Source organism: Cyclopterus lumpus, chromosome 4, assembly GCF_009769545.1.
Source record: "Cyclopterus lumpus isolate fCycLum1 chromosome 4, fCycLum1.pri, whole genome shotgun sequence".
In the NCBI taxonomy this organism is placed as follows: Eukaryota; Metazoa; Chordata; class Actinopteri; order Perciformes; family Cyclopteridae; genus Cyclopterus; species Cyclopterus lumpus.
In genome coordinates this window covers 17,873,305-17,893,826 of record NC_046969.1, presented here as the reverse complement: position 1 = coordinate 17,893,826, position 20,522 = coordinate 17,873,305, and the positions used below count along the sequence as shown (strand labels likewise).

Here is a 20,522-nt window from a genome sequence, read left to right as displayed (position 1 = left end):
ATGTATCATAACATTTTATTATTCCAGAGCAAAACAAAAGTAGATAAACTATAGATTTCGTTGAACTGACATTTTTTCTTTTATCACAATATAATCATTGTAGAGAGAAGTGAATACGCATGCGCATCCTTTTAGAAAAAACTACTTCCCATGAGCCTGTGCGATGGACGTAAGTCGTGACAAAGCTTGTACCGTAAAGCAGTTCTGTTGTGACTAACGTAGTAAAGTATTTAACATTACGCCTAGCTCCACTTCTCCTGAGGTGTTGTTGTTGTTGTTGTAGCTAGCTCCACTTCTCCTGAGGTGTTGTTGTTGTTGTAGCTAGCTCCACTTCTCCGGGCAGCTAAATAGTTGCGGAAGTACCCTCCTCTCCTTTCCAGGATGCTCCTCGTGATCCTGGTGGGCAGCCTGTCTCTGGCTAGCACAGGACAGGAGCTGGACAACGACTGGATAGACCCTTACGATATGCTCAACTACGACGCAAGCACCAAAACGATGAGGAAGTCTGCAGAGGTAGGGTGACGTTAAATGGGTCCAATTAAGACTAATTACATTAGCTAACGTTGGCCTGTCTGCTCGGAAGCTGTGTTGATATTAATACGTGTGTATTTAACATATGCAGCCAGCAAGCTATGACAATGTCCCTACCAAGAGAAGAGAGTATGTTGTCGACTCCAACGACGTGGACTCGATACCGTGTCGCTCACAAGTAGTGGCTCTACAGAGACAGGTTTGTGATTTCTATATGGCATCGACATTTGTACGAAGTTCTTCTGGGGAAATTAAATACAGGAATCAAGAGTCGTTGAATGAGCGACCAATTCGGCTGACAGCTGCTGTGCAGATAATCAGATTCAAACAGTAATCAACAGAAACCAGATAAAACAGTAACATTATTGTTGATAAAATAAAAGTAAGTTAACACATAACACAGTGTATGAAGGACCTTTCTTATGTGTCTTTTTGGCTAGTAGGAGTCACTGAATTGACACGGCAAGAAGAAGCCTACTCAACAGCACTGTGTCCACTGTGGAGATCCTCAGGTTTCTGGGATCCACAATCTTCCACGACTTAAAGTGGGCCTCTAATATAGACACCATCAGGAAGAATGGCCCAGCAGAGAATGTACTTTTGCACCAGCTCAGAAAGTTCAACCTGCCTCAAGAGCTGCTGATTCCGTTCTACTCCGGTATCATCCAGTCTGTTCTTTGGATCCTCCACCAAACAGGACAGGAACGGACTACAATGGACCATCAGGTCTGTAGAGAAGATCATTGGTGCCAGCCTGCCCTCCATTCAGGACTTGTACATCTCCAGAGTCTGGAAACAGGCAGGAAATAACAACCTGGACACAACCAGTTCCAACTCCTCCCCTCTGGTAGGCGCTACAGAGCACTGTTCACCAAAACCACCAGAAACCAGAACCGCTTTCCACAGGCCTTAACTCTGAGGTCCTTAATCAGTCCTACTGCACCATTAACTTAATTTCACTGCCAGTGTTATGCTTATGTTCATATACTATATATCATTATACCGCACGCTCAACCAACTACTCTTCTCCACAGCAAATACACTTCTCAATTTTATGGATAATCCCTCACACTCCTCCACACCTGAGAAATGTAATTCCTTCATGTCTTTCTACAAAAGAAAAAATGGAGATAATCTACAATCAACTGGCCACCTCCAGCACCCAACCTGCAACCTGGACCCCATCCCTTCCACTTTAGTCATGGCTTGTCTCGCAGCCCTCCACCCGCTCTTCCTCTCTGGCATCAACTCCTCCCTGTCGTTTGGCTCTGTTGCCCCCATCCTCAAAATGCCTGGCCTGGACCCTGACATCCACAACAACTACAGACCCATCTCTAATCTCTCTTTTCTGTCTAAAATACTTGAATACTTCCACACGCATCAGTAGCCTTGGTGTCATCTTCTAAACAACCCTCTCCATTGAACGCCACGTCAAGCACATCACAAAAAAAAGGCTTCTTTCATCTTTAAAAACATCGCCGAGAGATCAATCATACTGTAATGACAATTGCTTGGGGTGCCAGCTAGGTTGGTGCCTAACAATGTTTCTTCAGGGTTGAAGTCGTTATTTGTCCTTTTAAAGTCAACCGCACACAGGGCTCAAGTATAGTGGATAATAATCACACATATTGAACCCTCCAAGGTACATTTCCCAAAAGCAAAATATTTAGCATCGGCCACCAAACAATTACACACCACAACAGAGTTCGCTCAAAATGCATCCATTTGTATTTAACAGATCAGGGACAGGCACATACAATACACATAGTGAAATAACACACAATCACTCCAGTGGACTCGTGAACAGCCGAATTTAGGGCAAATCGGAATTCTGATAGATGTTCGTCCCATTTTTTATGATTCCTTCCCACAAATGATGCAATCATGGTTTTGAGGGTCCGGTTTATTCTTTCTGTCAGATTGGTTTGTGGATGATATGCGGTGGTCATTTTGTGCCTTAGGTTCCATTCGTTGCAGGTATCCGCAAACATATTGGACACAAACTGGGGTCCTTGGTTCGAAAGGATGTAGTCTGGAACTCCCCATCGGGTTAGTATTTCTTGGCGGAGGGTTTTTGACACCAACTCAGCTGTAGCTTTTCTCAGGGGAAAAAGCTCAACCCATCTGGAATAGTAGTCCACAAAAACCAGTAGGTACAGGTTCCTCTGTGAACTCCTTGGGAATGGGCCCATCAGATCTACTCCAAGCATCTCCCAAGATCGTTGAGTAATGGTCTGTTGAAGCATTCCTGCTTCTTTCGGGTTTGTAGGCTTGACACACTTGACACCTTCTAACATATTCCCTGACCTCCAAACTCAGTCTTGGCCAGTACAACACTGACCGCATTCTTTTGTAAGTTTTGTACCGACCCAGGTGCCCAGACAGAGGATTGTCATGGAAGGTGTGTAGGAGTTGATGCCGGCAAGGCTCAGGGATGTACAACTGGTAGATGGTTTTATGGGCCATTTTGACGACTCTATATACCATGTCCTCCAAGATAACAAATTTGGTGTAGGCACTTACAATCACTTCACCTTTCTCTTGTATCGAGTGGTACAGTTCCTGGATATGCAGGTCCTCTTGCTGTGCTTTCCATATGACCTCATCTGAGATCAGAAGATCTTTTATGGGGTTAGGTGTACCAGACAGCATCATGGCACAAATAGGCTGGAAAAGTCCACTACTCTCGCCTGGCGCTCAGGACAAAGCATCAGCAACCGTGTTTTATTTGCCTTTCCTGTATTCTACTGCAAATGTGAATTCCTGTAAACGTAGAGCCCACCGGATCAGTCTGGTGTTGGGTTTTTGAGTCTTGAACACCCAAACAAGTGAGGAGTGGTCTGTTACCACAGTAAAGAATCTTCCCTCCAAGGTAGTATCTCCACTTTTCGATAGTCCATACCACTGCAAGGCACTCCAGTTCGGTAGTGGAATAATTTCTCTCGGCCTTGTTCAGGCTCCTACTTGCGTAAGCTAGCACTTCCTCCGTTCCCATTCCTGTTTGTTGTACCAGCACCGCTCCAAGCCCAACTTCACAGGCATCGGTATAGACCACAAAAGGTAGGGTGAAGTTTGGATGACCGAGCACAGGAGTAGTCACAAGACGTCCCTTAAGGATTTCAAAAGCATTTTGGCATTCAGTGGTCCACCTGAACTTTGCATCTTTCCTTTTAAGGGCGTTAAGTGGCTCTGCTACTTGCGAGAAATTTGGTACAAACCGGTGGTACCACCCCACCATGCCTAAAAATTTCTGCAGAGATTTCAAGTTGTTCGGCACCGGATACTCCTCCACTGCCTTGGTCTTCTCAGGGTCCACCTGAACACCAGCCGCAGACACCATGTGCCCGAGGAATTTGAGGGATTCACGAAAGAAGTGACTCTTCTTCATGTTTACAGTGAGCTTTGCTTGTCTGACTCCAAGACTGCCTGGATGTCATGAAAATGGTGGTGGGGGTCTTGTGAATAAATTATGTCATCAAGGTATACGAAACAGATCCTTCCTCTGAGTTCTCCTAGTGCCACCTCCATTAACCGCTGAAAGGTTGCCGGGGTGTTTTTTAATCCAAAGGGCATGACTTTGAACTGGTACAAACCCATACCACAGACAAAGGCAGTCTTTTGCCTACTTTCCAAATCCATCTTGACCTGCCAGTATCCGGAGTTGAGATCCAGGGTAGTGAAAATCTTGGCTCCCCCCAGAGAGTCCAGGATCTCCTGTATTGTTGGGAGAGGATATGCATCATCCAGGGTTACAGAATTTAATTTCCTAAAGTCCACACAGAATCTAGGATCCACACTTTTTTTCTTTGGAATTAGGACAATTGGAGCTGCCCAGGCAGATGATGAAGGTTCGATGATGTCATCCGTCAACATTTGTTAAATGAGTCTCTTCATCGCCTGTAGTTTTGTCGGCGATACACGATAGGGTTTTTGTCGAATTGGTACCTCTCGTGTAATCTTGTGTTGAATGAGGTCCGTACGCCCCAACTGTGTGGTGCAGACATCCGCATTTCTTGAAGTTGTTCCAACAACTGCCTTTTTCCATTAGGGTCGAGGTCAACATCCTGTATTGCTTGCCTGCAGGTTTCTGAGATAATTCCAGCGGCAGTAGAAGAAATGCTAGCAGGAGCCACAGCAGAAAAAAATGCACAATGTTGGGTAGGCTCTGGGTCATTTAAGTTTTCCATCAGGAAATGGAATTTTTCTCGTTCATTGGTTCTAAACCAATATGCCTTATTAGCAATATCCAGTTGCATACCACTCTGAAAAAGGAAATCCAGACCCAGCACACATGGAAATGCCAATGTTTCAGAGGACAGTACAGCAGTTGTTTGCTTCCATGTCTTCCCATGTAGAGTGTACTCCACCTCACTCTGACCTCAGGGTTGTTTTGCTTCTCCATCCGCCAGGTATATGGGACCTTTAGTCCAAGGAATCAAGTGTTGGTTCCATGTGTCCTTAATTGCTGTCCACAGGTTCTGATTCAGCAGAGTGAATGAGGAAACTGTTTCCACAATAGCGCTACCTTCCCATGGACCTAGTCTCAAAGGCACCATCAACTGTAGTGGTACGGTATGCAGGAGTGGACGTGAGACAGAGTGCAGCTGGCCTGGGGAATTTTCTGTTTTTAAGGAATATATCCCAGCGTGGGTCAGGGTGTTGGCAGTAGGATGGTTTCCCGGTCTAGAGAAAGGTTGATTTCCTTTCCTCCCATTATCAATGAACGGACATGTAGCAGGGGCATGTGTCCCTTTACAACGCCAGCAAAACAAGCCCGGAGGTTTGGAGAGGGAAGGTGTATCCATCGTAGCTGGGGCTTTTGAAAAATGATCCGGCCGTGTTTGTAGTTTCGACACAGGTGGTCTTCTTTGCTCATACACATGCTCATTATGCCGGTCTTTTTCTAGTTGTTGCCCAAGCCGGACCAACCCATCAACAGTATTCAATCCACTGCTCCTGAGCTGGCTTGTAAGCTTGGGATGGCTATTCTTGAGAATGAGTTTAAGGACTTCCTCCTCTTCTATATCTGACTTCCAACGCATACACAGAGCTCTGTACATGTATGCAAAATCTCTAAAGCTCTCCTCTTCACCTTGTACTCTCGTACGGACTCTCTCGGCTAACTCATCTTCATAATCCTCAGAGAGAAATGCCGTAATAAATTTTGTTTCATAATCTTCCCAATTTGCAGTCTTCCGGCGAACAACATCCCACCAGTCTCGGGCTGTCCCATGTAACACATAGTGGATTAAAAGCAAGGAAATCATGGCATTTTTCCAGATAAAGCAAGGGGTCTGCATTATCGTCACGCTGTCCAAATGTGGGAAATTGAAGGTTAATGGGCGTTTTCGCGATAATCCGTCCTCTGACATCTCCTGTGTGGCCCTGTCCAAATTAGTCCGTATTGTGGATGGTAGTTTATGACGCAGCAGATGACCTGATGCTTCGTGGGGGTTGACAGGAGAACTGGTAAGCGGTGTAGTCTGAGCAGCTGTATTGACAAGTGAGGCAACATGTAAAGGTAGAGACGGCTGTTTCAGTGACAACCTCTGTATTCATGGTGTCCAGACTATGCACACAGGTCATTAGTTTGGATTGAATATCATCCACATTCTGTATAACAGGGCCCAGCACAAGATGATAATCCCTAAGAATTTCAGTTTGTTGGTGTTTCAATTTCCAATTCAACGTGGCTGTGAACTGTCCTGAGGTAGTCCAGTTGTTTGGTAAATTCACCCTGCATTTTGAGATGAACTTGTTCGGTTAGGGCAGTTAGTGCCTGTGCGTGCGTGTGTGTGTGTGTGTGTGTGTGTGTGTGTGTGTGTGTGTGAGAGACAGACATTCTTTGACCTCTCTCATGTCTTCTATATTATGGTCTTGAGTTTCCCTCAGCTGCTGGTAGCTGGTGTTCACCGTTGCTTCCAGCTTTAACTGAGAGATACGCATTCCTTCCACAGCCTGCCACAGTTCCACTAATGAAGTACCCTCTGTTGTTTTCGTCGCTATTGGCTTCAGTGAAGGGCCCAGTCTATGCCCAGACTTGGATAACCCCTTATCACACATAGCCATATCCAGCAAGAGAGACATAGGTTGAGCTGTTGCTCCCATTCCAGATGCTTGGCCAGATATTTGCTGAGGTTGGAGCGGCAGAGCCAGTGTATTCATGAGGTCCACCAGAGATCCATCAAAAGCGTCCATTCGCTACAATACATGATGTCACTCTACGGTTGTAGTGCTTCTTACAATATATAATGTATATAATAGCTTTATGTGTGTGTTAAATAATAAATGAGTGACATCTGATTGTCACATTATGCCATGTTGGGAATTTAATTAATAGTAAATATATAAGTTGTCATGAACACCATTATGCTCATCTGACAGCGATCCTATAATACAGTGGTATAACTAAACAATGAACAGCGGATCAGCTGTGCAATACCTCCTATTTAATTGATGTCGCTTTAAAATTACAATCCGAGGCGACGATGTTTAATTTGTTAAATGCCTGAAGCCTCGACTCCTCTCTCCTCCGAGGAAAGGAATTGAGAAGGCACAAAATCAGGAAATGAGAAAGACCCTCGGTTTCTATATGGCAAATGTTAAAACCTACCACCAATCTGTCAGACCCCACAAATACTGTGATTTGCTTTCATTCAGGTTGAAGAACTAAAGAAGAAAATCATGCTCATCTCACAGCAGCCTACATGCAATCCAGTCTTCAAACGTTTCCTTACCAGACTGCGGAAGGAAATAATAAGAGTTGGTTTGGTAAGAGGTAATTTCACATGTACTATGCTGTTTTATTTGGCTTTGAATATGTCATTGCTAATCATACATGCATTTTACTGAACCTTTCTTGCAATCATCATGTGGCCTATATTTGACAGTGCTACCTGTCCCTTTTTGTCCCCAGCCCGATGACTCCTCGGAGGTCTTCTATGATGCCAAAATCAGACTCTCCACACAAGCCATGATAGAGATTGAGACACTGCTGGAGGGGGAAGACAGTTGGAGAACTGGGGCTCTGGACGATGCCATCAGTCAGATACTGGTCGATCTCAGACCACATGACTACGAGGCCTGGAAGTGGCGTTTTGAAGACACCTTTGGCGTGGAGCTTGACACACTATTAATAGTAAGCTCATTCATTAATCTCTTTGTTTGTAAATCTTAGCAAAACATTTAGCGACACTTAACGTTCATTGTCAAAACTTTTAAAATCTGAGTGTAGTCTGAAGTGTTAGGATCCTGTCTGTTGTTAGTGTTGGCTCCCCTCTTTGTTCCCCTCCTGTCCGGTTTGTTGTTGTGTGCTTAATGTTTTGCTTTTTCAGTCTACAGTCTCCACCTCCGGTTTCCGCCCACTACCACGCCCCTCTCCTTTGGCTCAGCTGAATATCTGGTGATGCCGTTTGGTTTGACCAATGCCCCTGCCGTTTTTCAGGCCCTTGTGAATGACGTCCTCCGCGACTTCCTAAACCGTTTTGTGTTTGTGTATATTGGATGACATTCTCATCCTTCTCCCCAAGTCCTCAGGAGCACACTAACCATGTCCGCCAGGTCCTGCAAACGGTTGTTGGAGAATCAGCTCTTCATCAAGGCGGAGAAGTGCGAGTTCAACGTCACCTCTGTGCAGTTCCTGGGCGTCTTCATTGAGGAGGGTCAGGTGAGAAAGGACCCCGAGAAGGTGAAGGCAGTGACTGAGTGGCCGGTACCCGCCTCAAGAAAGAAGCTCCAGCAGTTTCTGGGGTTCGCTAACTTTTACCGCCGGTTCATTCGGGACTACAGCCGAGCGGCAGAACCACTGACACGGCTCACCTCCTCCAAGGTACGTTTTTCATGGTCCCCTGAGGCTGACAAGGCTTTTCAGTCCCTCAAGGAAAGGTTCGTCTCGGCTCCAATCCTGGTTCACCCGGACGAGACTCGCCAGTTTGTTGTTGAGGTGGACGCCTCTGACACCGGCGTCGGAGCCGTACTCTCCCAGCGGTCAGCTGCCGACTCCAAGCTTCATCCCTGTGCTTTTTTCTCTCGTAGACTTTCTCCGGCGGAGAGAAACTATGACGTTGGCAACCGTGAGCTGTTGGCCGTCAAGCTGGCCATGGAGGAGTGGAGGCACTGGCTGGAGGGATCAGTGATCCCCTTTGTCGTCTGGACCGACCACCGGAATCTGGAGTATATCCACACGGCTAGACGCCTCAATTCCCGCCAGGCCCGCTGGGCTTTGTTCTTCACACGTTTTAACTTCACCATCACCTTTCGGCCAGGGCACAAGAACACCAAGCCGGATGCACTTTCCCGTCAGTTTGCCCCGGTGGAGGGAGATTCTCCTCCCGACACCATCTTACCTGCCTCGTGCATGCTTGGTGCTGTTTCCTGGGAGATCGAGAGAGTGGTACGTGAGGCCCAGCAGACCCAACCTGACCCCGGAGGGGGCCCCCCGAATCGCCTGTTTGTCCCTTTGGCTGTCCGTTCCCGAGTCCTGCGGTGGGCCCACGAGTCCCGTCTCTCTGGCCACCCCGGCATCCGCCGGACAATAAGCTGGCTCCGCCGCTCCTTTTGGTGGTCGTCTCTCGAGGCGGATACTCGCTCATTTGTGCTGGCCTGCTCTACGTGCGCCCGCAACAAGGCTTCACACCGACCCCCCGTGGGGTTACTACGACCACTCCCTGTGCCTCAACGCCCGTGGTCTCATATTGCAGTGGACTTTGTCACTGGTCTCCCCCCATCAGACAGCAACACCGTCATTCTGACTGTGGTGGACCGGTTTTCGAAGGCCGCCCATTTCATTCCCCTGCTCAAGCTTCCATCAGCCCGTGAGACCGCCGACTTGCTGGTTCTACATGTGGTTAGGCTTCATGGGATCCCTGCGGACATAGTTTCAGACCGTGGGCCGCAGTTCTCTTCCCAGTTGTGGAAGGCATTCTGTCACACCCTCGGCGCCACGGCCAGCCTCTCCTCGGGGTTCCACCCACAGACTAACGGCCAGACCGAGAGGATGAACCAGGAGCTTGAGGCCATCCTCAGGTGTGTGACCGCCACCAATCCCTCCTCATGGAGTCGTCACCTCCCGTGGGTCGAGTATGCCCACAATTCCCACACTTCTACCGCTACCGGACTATCCCCATTTGAGGCCTCCATGGGCTATCAGCCTCCCCTGTTCCCTAGCCAGGAGGTCGAGGTAGCTGTCCCTTCAGTCCAGAGCAGTGCTCGTCGTTGTAGGCGCGTGTGGAGGGAGACTCGGGCTGCTCTGCTTCGCACAGCTGAGCAGAACAAGAGAGTGGCGGATCGACGTCGTGTTCCAGCACCGGCCTACCGTGTTGGACAGTCGGTTTGGCTTTCGTCCAGGGACATCCCCCTCCGCACAGAGTGTAGGAAGCTCTCCCCCAGATATATCGGCCCTTTTCCCATCATCTCCATCATCAACCCCGTCTCGGTTAAACTACAGTTGCCTCGTTCCATGAGGATTCACCCAGTATTTCATGTCTCACTCCTCAAACCCGTTGTCTCCAGCCCCCTAAACCCTCCGCCAGAACCCCCTCCACCCCCCCGTCTCTTCGAGGGGGGCCCCGTCTACACGGTCAACCGCCTATTGGATGTCCGCCGTCGAGGTAGGGGGTTTCAGTACCTGGTGGACTGGGTGGGTTATGGACCGGAGGAGCGGTGCTGGGTGCCCCGTTCCCGGATCTGTGATCCGTCGCTCATTTCAGATTTCAACCGGCGGAACCCCATTAGACCCGGTGGTTCGCCAAGAGGCTCCCGTTAAGGGGGGGGTACTGTTAGGATCCCTGTCTGTTGTTAGTGTTGGCTCCCCTCTTTGTTCCCCTCCTGTCCGGTTTGTTGTTGTGTGCTTAATGTTTTGCTTTTTCAGTCTACAGTCTCCACCTCCGGTTTCCGCCCACTACCACGCCCCTCTCCTTTGGCTCAGCTGGGGCTCGTTGCCCTAAGTGCCACCAGCTGTATTAAGGACCATGGCATTCCCTGACGGGTTGTCAGATCATTCCGGTCACCAGTCTGGTTCCTACTGCATGTTGGGATTCACCAGATCTCTACCGATCCCGTGGGTAGCAAGGACTTGAGCTCGGTTGAGTTGCCCTCCCGACTCCAGCGAGGAAAGACTCGCGCCTGATCAGCTGGTCAACTCTGATCATTGTTTTGTTTGTTTTATTCTTTGCTGTTTTTTCCTTCCCGATCAATTAGGGAAATAAAGATCCTGAATCTTAAGGTCTGCTGCGTGAGCGTGCGTTTGGGTCCTCCACACCACACAACCCTAACAGAATGATCTGACCAACATGACGGACCCAGCAGCCGCAGCAGCATCGCTTGCGGAGGAGAATCTGCAGAGGGCGATCTCGTCGCAAGGCAATCTCCTCGGACAACACCACCTGATGCTGCAGAACCTCCTCGACTCCCAGCGTTCCATCAGGTCCCAGATGGCGGAGATAGGAGGTCTGTTACGGGATGTCGCGCTGCACCGTTTTCCCCAGCCCGACCACCAGCCCCGTTCCTCTCCGCCGCAGTCGGTTCTGCAGGACTCGGCTGGCAACCATGAGTCTTTTGTTCCTTCTCCTGTGCCCTATGGCGGAGCGTCCGGGGAGTGCAGAGGATTTATGCTCCAGTGTAATTTTGTTTTTGACCAACAGCCCCGCACATTCGCCTCGGACAATGCTAGGGTGGCTTATATGGTGGGGTTGCTGCGCAGCAGGGCACTCGTCTGGGCTGAAGCTTGGCTCGTCAGACGCTCTCCTGCCCAGGTTTCCTACACGCGCTTCGTGGAGGAATTCAAGAGAGTATTCGACCACCCGGTGTACACCCGGGACGTTGTTCAGCGCCTGCTCAGTCTTCGTCAGGGCTCAACTAGCGCAGCGGAGTACTCTGTGGATTTCCAGATTCTGGCCACGGAGTCTGGTTGGGACAAGGAGGCACTAAAGGGAATTTATCGCAGCAGTCTTTCGGATTCTCTGAAGGACGAGTTGGCCGTCAGGGAGGAGCCGGGGTCTTTGGATGAGCTCATCACGCTCTCCATCAATATCGATAACCGCATTCGGGAACGTCGTCGGGAGAGGAGCTACAGGCCTTCCTATCCTGTCCGTCAGTTTGCTTCCACTTCCAGCTCTCAGCCTCCGAGCCTGTTCCGACGTTCCAGTCTTGCGCGCCCCCGCTCTCCTCCCTCGGCACCTCCCCCTTTGGAGCCGGAGGAACCGATGCAACTCGGCCGGATTCATCTCTCTCGGGAGGAGAGAGAGAGACGCCTCCGCGCTGGAGGCTGTTTGTACTGTGGTGAGTCGGGACACCGCATGGCCGTTTGCTCTGTTCGGCCAAAAGAGAGAGCTCGCTTGTAAGAGTGGGGAAGCTAGCGGGCGGTTCAAGGTCAATTCCCCATTCCAGATCTCGATCGCTATTTCCTGTCACCCTGGGCTTGCCATCTGGGCCAGTGCACCTATCGGCGCTCATCGATTCAGGGGCTGAGGAGAGCTTTTTGGACACTGAGTTCATCAGGAGTCATGGGATTCCGGTGGAGGCGTTAGAGTGCTCTCAGCCGGTGTACGCACTGGATGGCAGCCTACTGGCAGAGATAACTCACTGGACTCAGCCTATTTCCCTGCTCGTGTCTGGTAACCACAGTCAAAAGACCCGGTTTTTCGAGTTCCCTTCCCCGCAAACACCCCTGGTTCTGGGACTCCCCTGGCTCAAGGACCATAATCCTCAGATCGATTGGGCTGGGGGTCGGATCACCGGTTGGAGTCCCGCCTGTCACTCCCGCTGCCTCAGATCTGCTGTGCCCCGGCAGCCTAGTCTTGTAAGCAGACATGACGCTTGTCCTAGCCTCGCCGCAGTGCCTCGGGAATATAGGGACTTGGCAGAGGCATTCAGTAAGGAGCGGGCCCTTTCACTTCCTCCTCATCGTCCCTACGATTGTGCCATTGACCTGCTTCCGGGCGCATCACTTCCCACGAGCCGGTTATATAATCTCTCCCGGCCTGAGCGTGAGTCCATGGAGAAGTATATAACCGATTCAGTCGCCGCAGGAATCATACGGCCCTCTTCTTCACCTGTGGGAGCGGGTTTCTTCTTCGTCTCCAAGAAGGATAGGAGTCTTCGTCCCTGCATTGATTACAGAGGTTTGAATCAGATTACCATCAAGAATAAGTACCCCTTACCACTTATCTCCTCTGTTTTTGAGTCCTTAGCTGGAGCCAAGATTTTCACGAAGCTGGACCTCCGTAACGCTTATCACCTGGTCCGAATTCGTGAGGGGGACGAATGGAAGACGGCCTTTAACACACCCCTGGGACATTTTGAATATCTGGTGATGCCGTTTGGTTTGACCAATGCCCCTGCCGTTTTTCAGGCCCTTGTGAATGACGTCCTCCGCGACTTCCTAAACCGTTTTGTGTTTGTGTATATTGATGACATTCTCATCTTCTCCCCAAGTCCTCAGGAGCACACTAACCATGTCCGCCAGGTCCTGCAACGGTTGTTGGAGAATCAGCTCTTCATCAAGGCGGAGAAGTGCGAGTTCAACGTCACCTCTGTGCAGTTCCTGGGCGTCTTCATTGAGGAGGGTCAGGTGAGAAAGGACCCCGAGAAGGTGAAGGCAGTGACTGAGTGGCCGGTACCCGCCTCAAGAAAGAAGCTCCAGCAGTTTCTGGGGTTCGCTAACTTTTACCGCCGGTTCATTCGGGACTACAGCCGAGCGGCAGAACCACTGACACGGCTCACCTCCTCCAAGGTACGTTTTTCATGGTCCCCTGAGGCTGACAAGGCTTTTCAGTCCCTCAAGGAAAGGTTCGTCTCGGCTCCAATCCTGGTTCACCCGGACGAGACTCGCCAGTTTGTTGTTGAGGTGGACGCCTCTGACACCGGCGTCGGAGCCGTACTCTCCCAGCGGTCAGCTGCCGACTCCAAGCTTCATCCCTGTGCTTTTTTCTCTCGTAGACTTTCTCCGGCGGAGAGAAACTATGACGTTGGCAACCGTGAGCTGTTGGCCGTCAAGCTGGCCATGGAGGAGTGGAGGCACTGGCTGGAGGGATCAGTGATCCCCTTTGTCGTCTGGACCGACCACCGGAATCTGGAGTATATCCACACGGCTAGACGCCTCAATTCCCGCCAGGCCCGCTGGGCTTTGTTCTTCACACGTTTTAACTTCACCATCACCTTTCGGCCAGGGCACAAGAACACCAAGCCGGATGCACTTTCCCGTCAGTTTGCCCCGGTGGAGGGAGATTCTCCTCCCGACACCATCTTACCTGCCTCGTGCATGCTTGGTGCTGTTTCCTGGGAGATCGAGAGAGTGGTACGTGAGGCCCAGCAGACCCAACCTGACCCCGGAGGGGGCCCCCCGAATCGCCTGTTTGTCCCTTTGGCTGTCCGTTCCCGAGTCCTGCGGTGGGCCCACGAGTCCCGTCTCTCTGGCCACCCCGGCATCCGCCGGACAATAAGCTGGCTCCGCCGCTCCTTTTGGTGGTCGTCTCTCGAGGCGGATACTCGCTCATTTGTGCTGGCCTGCTCTACGTGCGCCCGCAACAAGGCTTCACACCGACCCCCCGTGGGGTTACTACGACCACTCCCTGTGCCTCAACGCCCGTGGTCTCATATTGCAGTGGACTTTGTCACTGGTCTCCCCCCATCAGACAGCAACACCGTCATTCTGACTGTGGTGGACCGGTTTTCGAAGGCCGCCCATTTCATTCCCCTGCTCAAGCTTCCATCAGCCCGTGAGACCGCCGACTTGCTGGTTCTACATGTGGTTAGGCTTCATGGGATCCCTGCGGACATAGTTTCAGACCGTGGGCCGCAGTTCTCTTCCCAGTTGTGGAAGGCATTCTGTCACACCCTCGGCGCCACGGCCAGCCTCTCCTCGGGGTTCCACCCACAGACTAACGGCCAGACCGAGAGGATGAACCAGGAGCTTGAGGCCATCCTCAGGTGTGTGACCGCCACCAATCCCTCCTCATGGAGTCGTCACCTCCCGTGGGTCGAGTATGCCCACAATTCCCACACTTCTACCGCTACCGGACTATCCCCATTTGAGGCCTCCATGGGCTATCAGCCTCCCCTGTTCCCTAGCCAGGAGGTCGAGGTAGCTGTCCCTTCAGTCCAGAGCAGTGCTCGTCGTTGTAGGCGCGTGTGGAGGGAGACTCGGGCTGCTCTGCTTCGCACAGCTGAGCAGAACAAGAGAGTGGCGGATCGACGTCGTGTTCCAGCACCGGCCTACCGTGTTGGACAGTCGGTTTGGCTTTCGTCCAGGGACATCCCCCTCCGCACAGAGTGTAGGAAGCTCTCCCCCAGATATATCGGCCCTTTTCCCATCATCTCCATCATCAACCCCGTCTCGGTTAAACTACAGTTGCCTCGTTCCATGAGGATTCACCCAGTATTTCATGTCTCACTCCTCAAACCCGTTGTCTCCAGCCCCCTAAACCCTCCGCCAGAACCCCCTCCACCCCCCCGTCTCTTCGAGGGGGGCCCCGTCTACACGGTCAACCGCCTATTGGATGTCCGCCGTCGAGGTAGGGGGTTTCAGTACCTGGTGGACTGGGTGGGTTATGGACCGGAGGAGCGGTGCTGGGTGCCCCGTTCCCGGATCTGTGATCCGTCGCTCATTTCAGATTTCAACCGGCGGAACCCCATTAGACCCGGTGGTTCGCCAAGAGGCTCCCGTTAAGGGGGGGGTACTGTTAGGATCCCTGTCTGTTGTTAGTGTTGGCTCCCCTCTTTGTTCCCCTCCTGTCCGGTTTGTTGTTGTGTGCTTAATGTTTTGCTTTTTCAGTCTACAGTCTCCACCTCCGGTTTCCGCCCACTACCACGCCCCTCTCCTTTGGCTCAGCTGGGGCTCGTTGCCCTAAGTGCCACCAGCTGTATTAAGGACCATGGCATTCCCTGACGGGTTGTCAGATCATTCCGGTCACCAGTCTGGTTCCTACTGCATGTTGGGATTCACCAGATCTCTACCGATCCCGTGGGTAGCAAGGACTTGAGCTCGGTTGAGTTGCCCTCCCGACTCCAGCGAGGAAAGACTCGCGCCTGATCAGCTGGTCAACTCTGATCATTGTTTTGTTTGTTTTATTCTTTGCTGTTTTTTCCTTCCCGATCAATTAGGGAAATAAAGATCCTGAATCTTAAGGTCTGCTGCGTGAGCGTGCGTTTGGGTCCTCCACACCACACAACCCTAACATGAAGTCTTTTTCCATGTGTATCTAGTGAGACTGGAGTTTGTGTTGCAAACTTGAGTACCTGGTTTATGTAGAAGGAAAATGTACATCCTCAACGCCTGGTGCACACTTTTAAACCCCACCTGGTTTTAAAAATACCAAAAACCTCACGACAGAACAAAGCAGATTTCTCTAGTAGTTATTTTCCTTTAGTCATCGCAGTACTCATACAATGAGCAATATATACAAGAACATTTGATAGCTTCACTCTGTGTATTTATGTGCTCTTGAGTAAGCAGGATACTGTGGCTTTCTCCGGCAAACTAATTTCTTTAACATATTGTAAACAAGAAACCTGTTTTTCAAAAATGTGGTTGTGATTAGAGAAACGTGAGCTAGATATCTTTTGGAGAAAGACAATTTTTTGTGTGTGTGTCTTTGTGAATAACTGTGTGTGTGTAAATTAGTTTCCTAAACAGCTTTTCGAATGCAGGTGGAGGTGGAGGACAAAGACCTTATCAACCGATTATCAAAACAGTTCATCATGATTATTTTTGTAGCAAGTCGACTGATCGGATTAGTTGACTAATAGATGCAGCTCTGATAACTTGTGTTACAAGTGGTTTTCCATCTCGTGCCACAAGTCAAGTTGTACTGTGTCTGTTTGTGTTCCAGATGGGAGTGGGTTTTCTGGTTATAGTGGCCATCATCTGCACTCCGCTGTGGTCAACAGTGTCCTGGTTCATGCAGATCCGTAGAATGTTCGGCGTCTGCTTCTTTGTCAGTTTTTTCTGGAACTGGCTATATCTGTACAAGGTGAAGCTCTTTTGCTCTTGTTTAGCTGTCATTCAGTTTTTTTGCTTTTTTACACAAATACATTTGAAATACCATTACATTTTTTTCAGATTGCCTTTGCTGATCACCAAAGCAACATTGCAAAGATTGATAGTGTCTTTGAAAAATGCTCTGGAGTGAAAAAAATTGACTGGAGTGATAGCTTGAAAGGTGAGCCAATTACAAGTGTAAATATTCAGTATATCACGTATCTTTAACCCATTATCATTTGATACATTGAGGATTTATAGCTGCTTTAATCTTTCTGTTTAACAAATTCAGAATCAACAAATTTGCAGATGTGCATGGTTTTAACCCACAGTTTTAAAAATGTTATGATGAAAATGTTTAAAAGCCCCCTGTTGGGGCTATTGATGGACTAATCTGAAGCAATGTGGTCCTGCTGCTCCATATATCGTTCAACACCACTGTCCCCCAACTAAATGTAATTTCAGTATTTTATAACCTGGATACTATTTTCCCTTTTGTTCTAAATGGGGACAACAATGTTTTTAAATTGGTCTAGTATTAAGCCAGAGCAAAAAGTATGATGGCCTTATCCACATTGTGAAAATCAGCTAAACAATCAGCCACGCAGGTTTTCACGCTACAACAAGTCACCAGTTTTCAGAACGAGACTTCTCCTTAAGCGAAACTTGGTTGGACACAATAACAAACAGACTGGATCAAGCAAAATGTAAGGAACATTTTTTACTTTCTCCGTCGGATTGTTTCTATAATGTTCTCATGAACAATCTGAGCCTGTGGCTAAAACATTACATTACATTAAAACAAGCACTTAGTGGACGTACATGGACGGGGCTGAATTGCCCCAAGCAATTATATTGCAGCCCGTTTAGCAGCTGCCATCTGCAGTGTTCTTGCTCAAAAGTGGGCCAATTAAAAAAATGGTTGTCACTCAGACACAAACACATGGGAAAATAGGGTCTAGTTTTACCCCTCCCCCCATCCTTTAATGTGCAAAATCTTACTGTTTTCAGTGTTCTTAAAAATATTTTGTTGATAGGTTGAACTCTCTACTAATGACAGTGATACTACTTTCTTAGCACCCTCTACTGTCTTTGGATGTTTTCTTGCAGAGTGGTTCAGAAGCACCTGGACTCTTCAAGGTGACCCTTGTCGGAAATATTATGAAGTCCTCGTGGTCAACCCCATATGGCTGGTTCCTCCAAGCAAGGTAGGTCACATGATGGCATGTATGAATTTTCACTGGCTATATATTATGCTGCGTAATAATGACATCATCATGAAAAATGATAATGCTGTTTTATTTTCAATTTATTTAAATGTTATTGAGGAAGTAGAATGAATCGTTTCCCTTTGTCATATAAATGTGTTTTCCATTTCCTAAAGATACACTATTTTATAATTGGTATAAGTTTTGAATATCTGAATGAATGTGTCAATGGCACACACAAAGTTACATTCGAAACATCCCTCTCTGTTTAGGCGTTCGCAGTTACCTTCACAAACTTCATCACAGAGCCGCTAAAGCACATTGGACAGGGGATCAGTGAGTTTCTTGTTGCACTCCTCAAAGATCTACCGATTACCCTGCAGATCCCAGTTCTCCTCACTATCGTGCTCGCCATTGTGGTAAAGACCCCCGGGAAAGTACATTGACACTAGCAAATAAATGAGATCAGATAATGTTTCCCGACATTGTTATATTCATATAACTTTTCAACAGGTATGCATGTATGGAGCTGTGCAGGCAACCTTCCGGTATGGCATCGCTGCACCATTTCGTCGCCCTCCAGGGGATCCACCTCCTCCACAGCTCGAGCAACCGCAGCCTCACGTCCAGCGGATCCAGAGCGGTGACAACTTAGCAGGAGGGGACGCACCGCAACGGGCCCCAGTGCAACGAGCCCCAGTACAACGAGCCCCAGTGCAACGAGCCGTTGAAGGCCGATTACACAGGAACCAGGTTCGTCAGAGGCAGCGCAACAGAAGCAGGGAAGAGATGGGTGTGGAGTCACTCGGCACTGCCGAGCCGCCGAACCGCGAGGATGAGACAGATGCTGAGCTACGTGAGGCGGAGCAGAATCTCTCCGCTGAGTCGGATTCAGAAAGTCTGCATGAGACACAAGAGGAGCTAGAAGGGGAAAGTGCGAGCAGCGTTGCTGCTAACGCAACCAAAACAAAAAAGAAACCCACTGAATCAGATACATCACCTTCAAAGATTAAACCGTTAAAAGTGAATGAAAAACGTTCTCAAAATATACCTTGCAGAGACAGTGCAGCACCTCAGCCTGCAGGTAGACAGCCTTCACCAGCTCATGTTCAGGTGAGTTCTTTTTCAAGCACATGAAAACTAAATCAAATTCATCTTAATAATATCCAACATAAGACCTACAATAGTGCTGTGATTTAACCTTTGAAGTACACTGTTTGTTATGTGTTATTGCTTCAGCTGTGCATATGCAACATAAATAGGTAAATAAGTATTTAATAACTAGATCATATTTTATGAGGCATTTTCATTGGCAGTGGGCAGCTTTGTGTTTTTATTTTTTTGTTTTGATGATGGCTGTTGAGCTTGGCCTGTGCTTGTGAACGTGAATGCCGTAACCATGTATAGATTTTATAGTTTTATGCACGTATTTATTTGCTGCCACACCATACTTCTCAAGTTTTAATAACACTAATTCTAAAGGTAGTGGATTGAAACTGGGATGGCACAGCATGCTGGCGTTTGAATTTGATGACAAAAAATCATTACATTTATGTTTTAAAATTGATTTAACTACCGCATCATTCTTCTCTTTAACTAGAAATATTTAGCTTTTTCCTCTCATGAGCACAGTCGATACTCGTGGATATAAATGTGATCTTATAATTTTGAGAGGGTGAATTCCACTGCAAATGAGTGAATTTAGCTGATTTGTTGTGTTGCCATCTGAAGGGTTATGGCAGCAAATTCAATATATTATTCTCTCTCTGAAATTGAATGCAACTATGTCAGTTTAGACTTTTTTTTTCAAGCCACTAGTATACTTAATTCCTAAATTAGTAAAAATTACTTTATTTACTCTGTCGACATACAGTGGTTGATGTTTTAATGGTTGAACTGTAAATATATCATTCTTTGGTGTATACATGTATTATTTACGACTACATTACGTAAGAATGTAAGAATATTTTTGATGTAATCCCCCCTCAATGCAGGATCTGCACTCAGCTGAAGACTGCACCTCATTTGTCTCACTGCCACCTGTTGAAACTGTCGGAGTTCCTGTTCAGGAGACAGCGGAGTAGAAAGCTTCAACAAGATAAACGTAATCAGGGTTTGGGGCTTCTTGCTGAACTGTGGATGCGGTGATGCCAAAGAGATGTCTTTTTTTTTGTGGTCAATCTGTTTAATATTTCATGATGAGTCAATCTCCACTGTATTTCCTCAGTTGGAAAGAGCAAAGAGTTCAATCAACCGCAGAGCAGACAGACTGAAACAGGTATCGGGGAAACAGGAACTATTATTTGTTATAATTATAATGAAGAAATAATAATGTTTACATTTTTAAGTTTGAATAGAAATTTGTATTTTGTAAATTAAAAAGGAGAAAAATTGGTGTTATTTTTGTGTTTATTAACTGCTTGTACATAGAGGGCTTCAAATAGCAATGCTAAAGTCAGTTTTGCTGAACAGCATTGCTTCTTACTTTTCCTTCAAACTGCTGATGCAAATCATAACCATTCATAAACATGTATATAACAAAATCAGTTACCGATATAAAGTCTAAAATCAATTTTAAAAAAAAAAAATTGTTAGGCTAGGATATTATTACACAAAAGGTTGTTGAAAAGGTAAAGCTGCACCAGTCAGTCTTTAAGGTCTTTTAGACTCAAAACTTTTCATATTCATATGAATAAATAAATATATCTGTACATACACACGTGTGTGTGTGTATGTATGTATGTGTATATATATAAATAAATAAATAAATAATGTGTGTGTATAGTTTTGAGTCAAAGACACAAAAT

At 48.0% G+C, this 20,522-nt stretch overlaps 1 protein-coding gene across 2 annotated transcripts; it reads left to right on the top strand.

The window, feature by feature from the left end:
- Positions 1-150: 150 nt before the first annotated feature.
- clcc1 (chloride channel CLIC-like 1) lies at positions 151-20,335 on the top strand. 2 transcript variants are annotated; one of them, XM_034530233.1, is made up of 12 exons: positions 151-169; positions 381-513; positions 623-730; positions 1,229-1,378; positions 7,192-7,302; positions 7,448-7,669; positions 16,359-16,499; positions 16,589-16,688; positions 17,618-17,715; positions 17,988-18,134; positions 18,229-18,828; positions 19,710-20,335. In XM_034530233.1, exons 2-12 carry the CDS (start codon positions 382-384, stop codon positions 19,797-19,799), a joined length of 1,899 nt encoding a protein of 632 aa, XP_034386124.1. In that variant the 5' UTR covers positions 151-169; position 381; the 3' UTR covers positions 19,800-20,335. The 2 variants fall into 2 exon arrangements, with proteins under 2 accessions (XP_034386124.1, XP_034386125.1); XM_034530234.1 differs by lacking the exon at positions 1,229-1,378 and having other exon boundaries at positions 159-513; positions 19,710-20,327.
- Positions 20,336-20,522: the final 187 nt, after the last annotated feature.

Coding starts and splice junctions, on each gene's coding strand:
- clcc1 (XM_034530233.1), top strand. CDS start 382: ATGCTCCTCGTGATCCTGGTGGGCAGCCTGTCTCTGGCTAGCACAGGA. Junction 7,670..16,358: donor AGCTTGACACACTATTAATA/GTAAGCTCATTC, acceptor TTTGTGTTCCAG/ATGGGAGTGGGTTTTCTGGT. Junction 16,689..17,617: donor CTGGAGTGATAGCTTGAAAG/GTGAGCCAATTA, acceptor GTTTTCTTGCAG/AGTGGTTCAGAAGCACCTGG.